This window comes from Nothoprocta perdicaria, unplaced genomic scaffold, assembly GCF_003342845.1.
Source record: "Nothoprocta perdicaria isolate Ctin4 unplaced genomic scaffold, notPer1 scaffold_25, whole genome shotgun sequence".
Taxonomy (NCBI): domain Eukaryota; kingdom Metazoa; phylum Chordata; class Aves; order Tinamiformes; family Tinamidae; genus Nothoprocta; species Nothoprocta perdicaria.
Genome location: NW_020455477.1, coordinates 2,646,052 through 2,660,971, shown reverse-complemented (window position 1 = coordinate 2,660,971; position 14,920 = coordinate 2,646,052). Strand labels below are relative to the sequence as shown.

Below are 14,920 nucleotides of genomic sequence, written 5' to 3'. Positions count from 1 at the left end.
CCGGCGGCTCCGCAAGGGGTGGTTGGAACCCGCGCCCAGCTCCTCTGGGCAGCCCCTGCGGGCAGGAGGCGCCGGGGGCAGGCGTGGGCTGTTCAGTCCCCGTCCGCGCGCGCCGGCCATTGTGGGAGGGAGGGCGGGATGAGGCCGGGCGGCCTCACCTGCGCCCGGGAGGCGGGAAGCAGGCAGGGAGGGAGGCGGCGGCGCCCGCACCAGCCCCAGCTCCAGCACCGGCCGCGCCGCGCACGCCATGGTAAGTAGGTGCCGGACACCGTAGGTGCCGGACACCGTGGTGAGTGCCGGGCCTGCCGGACACCGTGGTGAGTGCGGGGCCTCCCGCGGCGCCGCCGGCACCTGCCCCACGGCGGCGGCAGCCCAGCCGCACGGCGCGGGCCGACACGGGGCAGGCCGCCCGGCGCACAGAGCGGGCTCCTTCCCAAGGACCGCCTGCACGCTCGTTACCGCTGCCACCGGCGTCCCCAGAAGCCTGAACACTCCTTCCCGGCATCTCCAAAATGGTGATTTTTAAGGTTTCTTTTTCATTTTTTTTAAGGTGATCGATCTTGTATTCTTGTTTCCACCTTTTGAACCTTTGCGGGGGGCGTCAGGCCACGCTGACGGCTCTCCGTAGGCAACCAGGAAAACAAGGCTGTGGTGTATAGAGATTTCGTAAAGTCTTCCTGTAACTTGAGGAGCGGGGGTTTCTGCTTCGTGCCAGCGCCCGCAGAGGTATCAGGTTCAGTGTTGTGCAGATCCGTGTGTTTTGGCTGGCTCTGGTGCCTACAATGGTGCGCTTTGGGGCTGTGGGTTTTCTCCCATTTGCAAGGGAGCTTTTCCAGGTTCGTTCCCTGGTGCCTCCTAAGCCGGGAGTTGTGCATGAGTCTGCATTGGGCTGAGATGCCTCTGCCCCAGCGGCGTCTTCCCTTGGCAGTCGCGGGAGCTCTGGTGTTTAAGACCTCCGGCTTCAGCAGGTTTGGCAGAAGCTGCTGAGTCGAGTTCAGGAACGGGGCGATGGGAGCGCGTGCCCGCCCTGCGTGCCGAGATGAGCCCCGTTTGGAGGGAACGGTGCTCAGCAGCGCCCGTGAGTTGAGACCCGGTGCCCTTGTGTGGTCGTGCAGAGCTAGGGCAGGTTTTGATGCTTGGCTCTCTCATCAAAGGGGGAACTGCTCTGTTTTTCAGCCAGAATGCACTTCCTTGTACATTGAAGTGTAAGTTACTGCATTTGGAAAGAAGTACCTGTCATTACCTTTGTATGTAGAATATGCACAGTAATGAATTTGCGGATGGCAGAGCAGTCTCCACGCCTTAAGTCCGCATATTTAACCTTTCTGGTTACACCCTCAGACAGCCCTGCTCATTCATTTCCCTTCGGAAAAGCTTATGTAAACAAGCGGCGCTCCTATTTTCAGTAGGTATGGGAGCTGATTTCAGGGAAGCTGCTCTCAGACATCTCCCTGCTGCTCGCACTTCACAAATGCCAGTTTTCAGGGCACTCACAGTTGTCCCAAAGGAACTTTGCTCACAGTAGTGCTGTACATTGACAATTTGGAGACTGTCAGCTGTATTGATCATTATAATTTTAAAAGATGAGTATGCATTCTTTCTTTTCTTTTTATTTTTTCCCTGTGGTCACAGCACAAACACTTGCTGACTAGTCATGGTAACTAGTGACCTGCCTTAACAGATTCGGCTGTTGTAGAAGCCCCAGTGATGGGAAGGTGCTTTCGTCAGGATACTCTTTCACTTAATATTCCTCTGTCATCCAGTCTGCATACATGGGGCTTGTTACAAATTGAGAAATAAGGGTCTTAACTCAGATTCAAAACCAGTAGCTTTCAATAGGTCATTTCAGCTCATGCTCAGTGGATCATTCCCTCCTGTTTGCAGTGCGTGGCTGTGCTTGCCACCTTCATCACAGTGGAAGCTGCAAATGGTACCGTACCTTGGCGAGAAAATTGTTCCAATGGGAGAGCTGTGTTGGGGGAGTTTCAGGAAGGAGACTCTTCAGCAAAACATTTTTCATATTCTGCTGAGAATGGTTGGTTTTCTGTGTAGCTACTGCTTCATATCACGTGGTGGGCTGGAGAGAAAGGGACTTTGGGGAAAAAGGCTAGATCCTGCCCCCTGACATGAAATGGCAAGTGCTATGGCTGCTGCTGGCAAGAGGGAGAGACATGCCCTAAAGGACTGCCCTCGGAACAGACAGGGAAGCAAAGGGCAGGGAAAGAACAGAGAGGAGAAAATGATTCGTTTCCGCGAGGACATGCGCGGTTGGAGCCTTCTGTGCCCGTACGTATTGCAACACCTCGATCCTGCTGCCACCTCGGTGTTATCAGTGTTCGTCTGATAACAGCCCGGGGTTCTGCTTGCATACCTTTGAGTGCAGAGTTAGTGCCTGCCTTGCAAGTGGCTTGTATCCTCCCACCTGTCCTTGTCATCAGTACAGCGTGAAACATGTGGACACGACCTGAAACCCACCGAAAGACCAGAAGAATCCCACTAGGAAACAGGATAAGTCAAAAAAATTATTTGGCCTGAATAGGGAAAAAAAATAGATAAGTGACCTCTCCATTTAACAAGGGATTTGATACTAGTTGCTGATGTTGAAAAGCTTGAGCACCCATGTTTGTTGAAGTGGCTGCAGTTTCTGTCATCTGTCTGGTGCTTGGAAAGGCATTTTCACCTATTCTGAATATTAATTTCACCGACAGGCTCCGTGCTCCTTAATTATTAAAATAAACATAAATCTATAAAAGATGTTTTCATTGTTGCACAGAACTTACTACTGACGATTCAAAGAAGAACATGTGCTCAGATCTTGCTTGCTTTTTTTTGTCTGCTCTTACATAGCTGTGTATCTACTGGCGAGCAAAGACTTTTGCAAACTTTGCCTCCAGGAATCCAAGTCTGAAAGACAGGAAGGGCAGCAGGTTGGCATGGATAAGGGAGGGAGAGAAAATTACAAATAAATGAATCCTTTTGTTTGAGGCAATGTTCTACACGAAATCACTTCCTCTGGTGTTTGGTTGTTGGCTGATCCGGCAGTGAACTCTGTGTGGGGATAGGTCACGGTAACAGCATTGGTTTGAGAAGATCCTCAACAGAGGGACTTTTCAGTTTGGAAAGAGATGACTATAGGGGAAATGATAGAAATGTATAAGATGGTGAATGGTATAAAGAGTGATTCTCAACAAGAAAATTCGGACTGCATCCTATGAAGATTTTAGGCATTAAAGAAAATGAAAGGAAATGTGTTGTTCTCTTGGTCTAGGTGGAACATTTTGCCAAAGGTTGCTGTGCTGACCCAGGAGTTAGGCGGCTCATAGAGGAAGGTCCCACTGGTGGTTTGTCTGGATTCGGTTTCTGGCTCTGAATCCTTAACCCTGTGATTTCTGGAGACTCAGGATTATGGAATGAATGATTTAGGCATTAAGGTTTATTGACTGTTTTATTGACTTCCCTCTGGGAAATGTTCAAATAAGAACTCTGTGCAGGAGAATCCATAATCCAGCATTAGACTGTGCCTTACTATTTCATTCAGTTGAGCTTAATACCATTTTGTGGGATTTGATGGGAAAATGGGGTTTAGATTTCTGCTTAGAAATTCGTAATGCCTGACTGGTGACACAGTCCTCTTCCAGCTTTGGCACCTCTGGAGTGCTTGAGCCCCGTTGTTAGAGCAGAGGCCAATGCAGGCTCGTTGGCACTGCGGGAATCCCATCTTGCATGAGGCTTCGGAGGGAAGCTCATTTTCGGAGAGCGAAGGGGAAATGTTGCAAGAGATCATGAGCTGGTCCTGTGCACGTGTCCATTTTGATGCTTTCACTCACAAATGAGGAAATCACGGGCACGTCTTGGGAGTTACCAGGCTGTGGGGTTACCTTTGGGGCAGGGGAAAGGTTGGAGGGCTGAGGGGAGGCTTTTGCTCTACGATATCTGGCTGCATGAGAACACAGCTGCGTGATGAGGAGGCAAGAAAATGCTGCCAAACTTGTGGATCGTGTAAGGCGTTTGCCCCTTGGCTGCTCCGGCGTTTGATGGATGCCTTCAGAAAGTCTACGGGGTAGCTTATAGACAGCAGGATTTTGAAGTAGTTGGAATAAGATACTGAAAAGCATCAAAGTGCCAAAATGATGAGGGCACCGAGGAGTCTGCGCAGTCCGAGGGGGCAGATGGAGCTGCTCCCCTCTGCAGTATCTGCAGGGTTCCTACACTGTCCTCCTCAGGCGTTACGTGAGCCAGTCGTAGTCTTTCTGCTGATGCCTAAATTAAAACCACGCTGCTCTTGTGCAAACAATTCTTCCTGTACCACACGCACAGCTACTAATTAGCGCCTATGCCCTTGATTTTCCTCTTGCCTTGTTGCTGCAGGCTGCCTGTCCGTGGCTGCTTTGGATGTTGCGTTGCTGAGCGGCCAGGCCCGGGCTCCGCAGTTCTGCAAGGGCCGCAGGAGTGGAGGGAGGCTTAAAACATCCCATCAGGAACAAGGGTGGTTTTTTGTGGGTAGGAGTATGGCATGTAGAGCCAGTGGGGAATGCTGGAAATACCAAATTTACATTAGTGCGTTTGAAGGCAAGCAAGACAGGTCTCTCTGGGCAAACATGTCTTTCTGGCCTGTTGTGCCCTCAATTTATGCTTCTTGATGCCACAGGTTTAACCCCTGGTGCTGGGGCCGCTGGTATGTTTTTCTTCTGTTTGCTAAATGCTTGTCAAGTGCTCATAAACTATCCCCTGTCCAGACCTAAGGAGAGGAGGGAGGGCATTAAAAGCCCCTTGGCCAACAAGTAGATGTCTGCTATGGCCGTATTGGCTGCCCCGGGAGCTTGAAGGTGGTTTCTGTCATCTGCTTGCAGCTCTCGGGAACTCATTAACCAGCGTAGCAATTCCTGGGTGATCACCACCCTTTGATCATCACCCTCTGCTTGGTCCCCCGAGGTGAGCAGGAGATGCCAAGCACCAAGGAGTGAGACATGGAGTTGCCTTCATGTTTGATGAAATGCAGACATCTCTCACGTTCTGCCTTTGTGCACCCAGCACTGCAAGGTGAAGCTGTGAAATATGCAGGGGGTGTCTGCTTGTCCAGTCCAAGCTTTGGAAAACACCATGAGAGTGGCTCAACACCCTGCTAGAAAATGAAACTGAGAAATGAAACCATCAGGCTGCGGCATCTAATGGACTTCATCCTCTTCTCACAATAAGGCTTGTTCTGTATAAAAGGCCTGTGTAACTTTATATCATATCAGATACTGGGTACTATCTGGGGTGTAACTACTGAAAAGCAACAGTTAGTCTTGAATTTTTATTTGTTATTAGTCTGTATCTACATTTACTTAAGCTATGAAATAAGGCTTTTGTGGACCTGTCTCTCCAGAGATGTGTGCAGAGATATGCCCCTGTATAGAGCAGCAAATAGCTGGGTGTGGAGGGCAGGACCTCAAACACATCATTTCCACCGAGTCTGATGGCAAGACCTGCCATCCAGCAGAATGAATAGAATAGCAGACTTGATTTTTGGTCCCAGAACTTGCACTCAGACAACTTGATTTCTTGAGGCAATGTAAGTATTTGTGACAAGGTGTACTCCACCTGTTCCCTCCCTAAAGGATGGCTGTTTCTCTCACATTTAGGTTATTAAATCCATGTTTATTTTTCCTGAATAAAAAAGCTGCCACTTCAAATGGAAAACTGAGCACCAAGCTGGTGAGCTTTGCTCCTCAAGGCTGCGCTGCGGGGCTCTGCGGCATCCGCTGGAGGGGAACCGGGCATGAGAGCAGAAGAGGCTGCGACTCCTGGCCATGGGCTAGAACTTAGCTCTGTTTCTCCACAGCTGTTGCAAGAAGAGCCTGGGAGAAGGGCTCCTCGTGACGGTAACATACACGAGGGCGGCCGTGACTCACAAGCTCTTCACTGCGATTAATCCCCTGCTGTGAAATGCATCCCCAAAGCCCCGCAGAGAGGCCCAGCCTGGCTGAGAGCCTCCCCGTCTCTGCTCTATCATTCCTGTGGGGAGAGCCCTTGGGATGTACTTGGCCTCCTCCCCATCCCCTGCCTGCCTCAGAGCAGCCTAGCGATTTGTTTTTGCCGTAACAACATGCAAACAAATAGAAATGGCTCCGAGCCACCCCCAGGAGGCAGGAGGGATGTGATCCCATAGCTTGTAATTGCTCCGAATGTCTTCCCGTGGTATTGCTGAACGCAGGCCCTGCCGCTGCGGCCGGCCACGGGACGTTCCCGAGGTTCCCGCGGCTGTCGTGCTGTCACAGGGCTGCTCCCGAGCTGCAGAGGTCGGGATCCGTGTGGATTCCCCACCTGGGTTTGCTCTTGCTTACCGTGTATAAATTGGAGTCATGTCATTTACGTGAGTGAAAAATTACTGACTAAAATTATTTGAGTGTTCTACGTATCCTTGGTGCACCTGGATTGCTCCTGTGTCGGGTGGATAGTTACGCGTTCCGTACCTGCGTGCATTCCGCCCTGGAAGCCTGGCTTTCCAAACCCTGCATTTGCCCATGGTACCTCTTGGTTTGTCCTGGAAGTATTTGCAATATTTACTCCCTCAAAAACAAACAATCAAAAAAAGCACTGAACAAAATAACAATATTAAATGTTTGGGATTGGAAAAGAAAGTCATTTAATAACTGAAATAATTTGGATGCCCACTGTTTTTTAAAGAAACACTTCAATGAAAGCATTTTTTTTTGTTCATTTTCAGATAACTCTATACTGGGAAACACTTTCTGGACACCTGTCTATCTTGGAAAAGATATTATTTCATGTAGTAAGGAATAATAACAAATAGTAAAAGGTGGATGGATTCCGCAGTTGACTAGAAGATGGCAAAAACACAGGTGGTCGTGGAGGGAAAGGGCCTGGGGATGCAGTTAGGCCAAAAGGGAGCATTAGGCTGGGCCCTGTGGGCGCTCGCCCAGGAGGGGCCTTCCCTGCCCTTTCCTTTTCTGTGGTCCATGAGTTACTCTCTGTTTGAGCCTTGCCTGTTGTTACCTCAGACTTTGAAATTCCACCCAGCTGTCCCTTCTAGGATAGCAGTCCCTCCTTTGCAGTTATTCCTTACCTGGGAATTCAGTTTGTCTTTTCAGAGATGGCTTTGATCAGGGAGAGGTCAAGGCTTTTTTAAACTGAGTTTGGAAAGGTGGCAGCTGAAGCACAGGCTTAAAGAACCTTGGTGTTGGAGGGGTAGAGCTGCGTAGTGGAGCAAATACTTGCAAAAACTGAGGAAAAAAGTGAAATCTGCTCCTTTGAGTCCTCCATCTGCCCATCTCCTCCTGCTTGGGAGGAGGAGAAGTGTTTCTAGCATGTTCTTCTTGCAGAGGCTGGGTTTGGTTCTCGCTGCACTAACCCTTGGAGTTTACCTTGCAGGAATGAATGTGGCATCTTTTACATGATTATAGCATTGGATAACCAAGTCAAAAATGGGAGCAAGGAAAATCTGCTTTTCTTCCCGTGCTGTCTTTTGTATTTCATAACCTGACTTAGGAGTTGTTCTGTGCTGCAGGATGGAATGGTTACCAAATGCTTGAGAGAGCCTTATTAAGAATACTGTACAGTTTTGATTAAACCTCTGTGAAAAGTACAGATGATCCAAGTTTGAGTCAGCCAACTACAAGGAATTTCATTGATTTAAAATGTGATTATTAGTCATATCCAGCACACTCTGAAAATGTAGTGGAAGAAAACCAAGTCTGCTGCTTCAAAGTTACCTGCTTTGAAGCAAATCATTTGTGAATGCTGTTCTTTGGAATTAAAAATAAAATATTGCAAGATAGTTTGCCCTTCTTTGTAGATCAGCTGCTGAACATCAACCAAAAATCCCTTACTCAACATCTGTCTTGTCATTAGTACAATTGGAAAACATTAATTTTGCCAGAATCAAAGACCAGGAACAGATGAGCTATTAGATTTGCATTTATGCTTTATTTCCCAGGTACAATGATGCATCAAAATCTTTTCAGTGAGCTGTAATGAATGGAACTACATGAATCAAAAATGGATTATATCATGTTAATGGGCCTAGGCAGTGCAGTGTGGACCTGAATGAAGAAGCGTCTACAGCAATTTGATGTTAAAACTTGCAGGAATTAAGCTATTTAATAACCTGAGAATGTGAGATTACTTGCCTTCCAGCACCTTCTCCAGATTGAGTGGAGTTCAGAAGTCAGAAAAGGGAGATGAATCAGAAGGGGGGAAAAAACAGTGTTTTTTGTTTTGTTTTAAGATAACTGCAAGATAACTACAGCTTTCTAATATATTGCTTTGCAGGACATCTCAACCAGTAATACACGCGTGGGCCAAAGGATAGTATTTGCTGTTTTGCTGCATTGAAAATTAGCATGGGGATGGACTACAACAGCCTCTCTTGTGTATTTTCTAGCCGTAAATATTTCAATAGTCATAGAATTAATTATGGGGTATGGAGGTATATATTGTGTGGGAAGTGGAACATAGTATACAAGGCCCAAAAGACAGGTACTTGAAGCTGGTATATGAATTTCAGTGCATAAAAGAGTATTAATGGGTGTTTTTTGGTTGCTTCAGGAAGATGTTGCCTTTTATTTGTGGAAGTGTATGAATCGTGGTGAAAGTCAATGGCATCTTTAGAAGAAACTCAGTGGTGTTTTCAAAACAGTTTTGAATGGAAAGCAGCTAATTTTCCTAGGGGTAAAGTTTAACATGTTGAAGTTAATCTTCAGCAGATGGAGAATATATTCATGTTTACCCTTTGGAGGTATATGGTTGCTGACCTAGAGATACATGTGTATGTATATATGTATCTCGCAGGCATTCAGATTTTAAAAGTCTTGTGGATCCAGCAGTTGAACCTAAACCAGAACACAGTGGCATCATGTTCCTGTATTGGAGCACTGCAAGCAGACTGCTGCTTTTCTGAGGATGCAAGAAGGTCTTTCAAGAAATAGGAATCTTTTTTTGCTGAGCATGCTCACAGCTTTTGCCAGGATTCACCAACTCCCTGCCATTTCCCTGGAATCTGATCCTCCTGCCCTGTGTATCTCAACTTATTTTAGATGTATGTTTATCAAATAGCTGCTGCCTCTGCCTTATTAGTTTATAACAAGCACCTGCTGACCTGCATCTGCAGAGCTGATTCTCTCAGCTTTTCAAAATACTCTCATTTTTGCAAAGGCTTTGAAGCGAATGTGCTGTGCAGCAAGGAAAACAGCCTTTCCTTCATGCAGCTCCTGCCAGTGGACAAGTGCACGGACAATAAGTCCCTTCATGTACTGGGAAGGAGGAGAGATGGTTGGAATATTATCAGGTCAAAATTGGTCTGTTCAGGTAATGGGAGGAGAGAAAGGCAAGAACCTGGTGCTTTGATCCTCGCTGTCATCAGGGCATGGATACCACCAGGAGCATAATTATTTTTATTTAGTAAACTTATCTGGAGAATATAGTATTCAGTAAAAGGCAGCTATAAAATCCTTGTAATTTTATCAAGCACATTAGCCTAATGATAGCAAGAGTCATATCTGCAGCTGTAGCAACCCTGCCACAGACAGACAGGACTCAAACAACCCTCCTGTCCTTAAAATAATCCCTCATCTGAAGTCTTTTCCAAGATTTTCAGAGTTCTTGTCTCCAGATCACTCAACAACTATTATGGCTTATTTACTAGAGAATAGTTCTGAATTATGAATAAATATTTTGTTTGAAATTCGGCTTTTTTTTTCTCCTTATACTTTTAAGTAGGAGCTTCTATGATGCACTTTTGTGCTTTGACTTTACCAAAGTGCAGAATGACTTTGTTTCTTCACAGAAATCTGCACTGTGATCTTCACGGTAATTATGAACCCTAACTTTAATCCTTAGTGGGGAGAAGAAGTGACAGGGAAGCATGGAAAGAGGATAAGCCAGGTGAAGAAGAGTGTGCTCATTTAGCAGAGCACATCCCATCGAGACGGAGGGTCATCCTCAAATAGGTTTCCTGAGTTGTGAAAGCAATTTCTGTGCGGAGAACAGACGACTTGCTAGGCTGCTTGTAGACGTAGTATGGTCAGTTCCTTTAATCTGCTGAGAAAAGTGTTTGTGTTGTGTTCAGTTTTCTCCTGAAAGCTCATTGGCTTTTAGCCGATTTTAAAGCTAGTTGTTCTGTATTTCAATCATACTGCTAATGCTAAGCTTGGAAAAAATATGGGCCAAACCATGCAAAATTCTAATTAGCTTTAAAACTGAAAAATTAATAGAACCAATACCCATGCAGTGCTTTTTTATTGTAATGCCCTAGGCCCATAATAAACTGTATTGCATAATATTGTGATTTGTTTTGTAAACCTTGTCAAGGTCCAAAGTAGTTGGTTGTTCCGTTCCTCAGAGCTTCCTTTGGGATCATTGCATTTAGTTTGTGCCTTGAAATGGTCAAGCCAGCTTCCACGCTTGGACACTGGGATCCCCTGCTGCCACGCTGAGCCCCTCAAACCTCCCTGGCACCGTGTCCCAAACACCCTTCAGCGTTAGGGGTGGCTTCACGAAGATCTCACAGGCTTCCCAAGTCGCACACAGACAGGATCTTCGTGCTGCTGTACATTCCAGAGGCTGCCTGGGGAGCACTAACCACGTTGCTCTGTTTATTCCAGATACACTTCATACTGCTGTTCAGTCGCCAGGGGAAACTGAGGCTTCAGAAGTGGTATACGACGCTGCCTGAGAAAGAGAAGAAAAAGATCACCCGAGAAATTGTTCAGGTTGTATTGGCTCGCAATCAAAAAACAAGCAGCTTTATTGACTGGAAAGACCTCAAGCTTGTTTACAAAAGGTGTGAGTAATTTTATGAGAACATACAGTTACCATTCTTATAAATACTAAACATGCTAGAAGAGGAAAAGAAAATGCTCACATTTGTTTTTAAAAAGTGCCGAGTGCCAGAACATGATAGTGGACATCTTCCATACAGAGTCAAACCTGTGCACCAGGGTCCCTGGATAAACCAACAAAGTAAATTGTTAGGTGAAAAATACTTACTCTATTTGTCAAAAGAGAAAAATGGGGGTAATATAGTATGTATTAATGGTTGAAATTCTGTTGGAAGGCTTTAGGCTTTAATCCTCCGTCTAGATCTTCAAGATATTTGACTGGAAGTGTACTAGGCTTTATGAGGCTCTTAAAAGTTGTAAAAAATGTTCTGAGGGCCTTTCAACATTTTGTCTGCTTTTGTCTTTGAAATATTTGTTACTCTGGAAATTTTTAATTCCTGTTTACTTTTCTAAACAAGTTGTTGGCCCGGGTTACATGATGTGTAGCAATAACTGCCTTTTAATCCTTGTAAAGTTACAGTAAACAAAATTAGGCTTAATTATAGCACACTATACAAACTATAGCACCTCCCGTGTAGCAAATAAATAGTATCTTACAGTGAAATAATGGACATAAAAAGTAATCTGTAAGATATGAATCTGATCAGCTGCTGTTACATCTTGGGGCTCTAACCACTGCACATGTATCTGTAGCTCTTTCCACCTTTATTTTTGCATGCAAACATATATATATATAAAAAATAAAGAGCTAATAACCCATTAATAATCCATTTTACAATTAATTCACTGTAGCCTGCAAAGCTGCTGCAGCAGATGATGTAGGTCTCTGAAGTGCTCCTTGTTTGCTTTGCTAAGAACCAGTAGTTGAGGGTTCTAATATTCCAGGGGTTTTCCACTTGGCCAAAGGTGGCCTTTTTAAAAAAAAATACTAAATTAATAATAATTTGTTTAACTTCTTGATTTTATATGCTCCATGAGGCACTGTGAGGAAGAAAAAGCACAGCTTTTCTAGAGACCGGGTAGATATTATCACATTTGTTGCTTTGCCAAGAGCAAAGCATTGAGAATCCCGTTGTTTGCTCTCCTGTTTTTGCCTTTATTTTCCTAGGTATGCTAGTTTGTACTTCTGTTGTGCAATAGAAGAGCAGGATAACGAGCTCCTGACACTAGAGGTCGTTCATCGATATGTAGAACTACTGGACAGATACTTTGGAAATGTAGGTTTCATTTTCTACCGTGGGGTGTTTGTTTTTTCTGGCAGCCAGGAATGCAATTATCTGTAGCTGCTGGGCCTGGTGTTTCCACATGCACTGCTTGCCCTCATAGACTCTGCCTGTCAATCTGGAGTGGGACTCATTAACAGAGTGTGTAATAATGTAATGCTGAAACTACACAAAAAGATGCTTGCCATTCTTTCTCCCGAAACAAAATCAACCTTTATGTTTTGCATCTTCTTCTGGCAGTAGAATTTAAGGGAAAAGCTGGAGGAAAATTATTTAGAAAAAAAAAAATTGGGTGACAATTGGTGATTGGCTCTAATTTTTCTTCCTGATATCTTCAGGTATGCTGCTTTTTCTTTTCCTTCTATTTATTTATTTTTTTTTTACTATAATATTGTGCCAGAATAAAAGGCATGTAAAAAAAATGAGGTTGTATAAATAAGGGGGGGTTGTTTTCATATTTTTGGAAACAAAAAAGGCCTGAAGGAAGATTCAAAGAAGTCTTTAAAGACTACAAGAGACCCATTTCTCCATGCATATTTCATGCAATTGAAATTGTTCCCTCTGCCTCAGTTCATGCCTTATCTCGATCACTGTGCCATGACTCACGTTTGTGCAGGCTCAGAACAAAGCAGCAGTTGGTCACTGCAAGGTCACTAGGACAGGGAATTGGTCTTGCACTGGGAAGCTCTATATGAATGTATGTAATCCATACATGTGCCATATAGACCTACTGCAAAGATAATAGATGAGGCTTTATTGGAAGTCAGCTTCATGCTTATTAAACTTGATACAAATACAATGTGTTGTACAAAATGTAATAAATAAAATATCTTTATATTTAGTCTGTGTGCAGAGAATAATGATGTGTGTGTGCAGAAGCTGTGACACTGTGTAATAAGCAGTGTCTTTCTTCACTCTGCTACCTGCCAAAGGAATAAATATATTGAATACACTTGATAAGTAATATTTATAATGCCGTGAAATTGATTAAATACGGGGTGGTTTTTTTTGTCCTGCCAGGTGTGTGAGCTGGATATAATCTTTAATTTTGAAAAAGCTTATTTTATTCTGGATGAATTTATAATGGGTGGAGAAGTACAAGAAACCTCAAAGAAGTCTGCAGTGAAAGCAATAGAAGATTCTGACATGTTGCAAGAGGTAAGACACGAAAGGCAAACACCTCATCTGTCTGCAGCTCCTTTCCTTGACAGGAGCTTAAAACACAGCTAAATACACCTGGTATTTGATTAAGTTCCGTTTCACCAGATACAGCGGTTAAGTTAGCAGTTACAGACCAGCTGAATTTGGCTTTCTTATCTTAGGAAATCAGCTTGAAGTTTCTTGCATTCTTCTCCTGCTTTTTAGGGGTTGAACTGATACAGTATCTTTATTACAGTATTAAGAACTGTAATAAAGCTATAAGATACAAGCGTTATTACAGTTCTTAATTGTTAAGCTATATCTAAGATATATATATATAGTGTGTGTATATATATATATAAAATCTAAGGTTATTTTTTATTGTATACATATGTATGTGTGTGTATATATATATATATAAAAGCTATTTCTGTTTCACACATAGATGGAAACAAATGACCTATATATAACATTTAAAATCAGAATAAATCAGAATAGGGGCATGCTGGAAACCTTTTTTTTTTCTCTTTTTTGTAAACACCTGTGTAGTTTTTCTACAAGGTACAGGTGTGTAACAATTAATCAAAACCCAGCAGGAATTTTCTTCAGTAACTTATATTGTGGAGTCTGTAATGACAGGAGAAGATAAATGTAATGGATTTACTTCGTAGTTTTGGATGATCTAACATTAAAGGGTATAAAAGCTAGGGAAATGCTACGTGAGTTGAGCCTTTTTCAAAGAGGTCTGGAATTTGCCCATGTGAGTAGGCCATTTACACACCAAGGCCAACTAGATAGGATGAGATTAGCAGTAACTCTGGGATGTTTTGATTTGAAGAGCAGACTCTAAAGGCCAATAATATTTTTTAATTGAAGTAGCATTATTGCTAAATTTTAATCTCTTCTAATTCCATGCAAAACTATACCTTCAAAGAGAACAAGGAGATTTGTTTCTAAAACTTTATATTGTGCTGCTTCACAACTCCACAATCCTTTCTTTCTTTGTTTTTCTGCAGACAGTGGAAGAGTACATGAACAAGCCTGCATTTTAATGTTAAAATTACCTGGAGAGAAAACTGCTGTGTACACCTATAAAATGCACATACTGAAATTGCTGCCCAAAGTGCCAGATGAGAAAGTGCCTCAGAGAAATACCATAAAACCAGTAACAAAAGGGATGTGTTTGTATAATGGTCAAGATGAAGGTCAGCTAATGTAGTATCAGGTTTAAGAATTTCAAGCTTGCACTTGTTTCTCAGAACTGTGATTGCACTCGATCTACTCTCTATTCCCTACTGGACTGAACACCTGTTTTATATGATGTCTGATAGGATTTGTCAAATTAAGATGATATTTTGACAATACTTGGAAGAGGTATTTATACTAGTTTTGGTCTGCTGCTGACTGTATGACTCTACTTTTGTACAAATGTAATGATTATTCTAGTCTAATAATAATAATTTTTTTTCTAAAAATCAAGCTGTTGTGGACCCTAATTTCAGAAGTTTATTCTGGACATATTAACCTCTCTAGCATCAGAAGAAATGTGCACTTCCATGTAATCTAGAAGAATTGTCTTGAGTCTAAGCAGGCCCCTGTCAGGTTTTAGTAGTCCTTTTAATTCTTCATGCAGGTGGCCTATTTCTGTGTCTTTCCCTGTGAAGGTGAACATGGCCTAGTTTTATGAAGGCTGAACAGTTTAATCAGCTTCATATAACTTTGTAAACTACACAAACGGAAAAGGGTTAAAATCATAGAATCATAGAGTCCTTAAGG

General features: G+C 43.7%; 1 protein-coding gene across 1 annotated transcript; it reads left to right on the top strand.

Annotated features, from left to right (window-relative positions):
- The first annotated feature begins 453 nt into the window (after nt 1–453).
- On the top strand, nt 454–14,619 carry AP1S3 (adaptor related protein complex 1 subunit sigma 3). The gene is made up of 5 exons (XM_026040093.1): nt 454–515; nt 10,605–10,783; nt 11,890–11,998; nt 13,025–13,162; nt 14,161–14,619. Exons 1-5 carry the CDS (start codon nt 513–515, stop codon nt 14,194–14,196), a joined length of 465 nt encoding a protein of 154 aa, XP_025895878.1. The 5' UTR covers nt 454–512; the 3' UTR covers nt 14,197–14,619.
- Nucleotides 14,620–14,920: the final 301 nt, after the last annotated feature.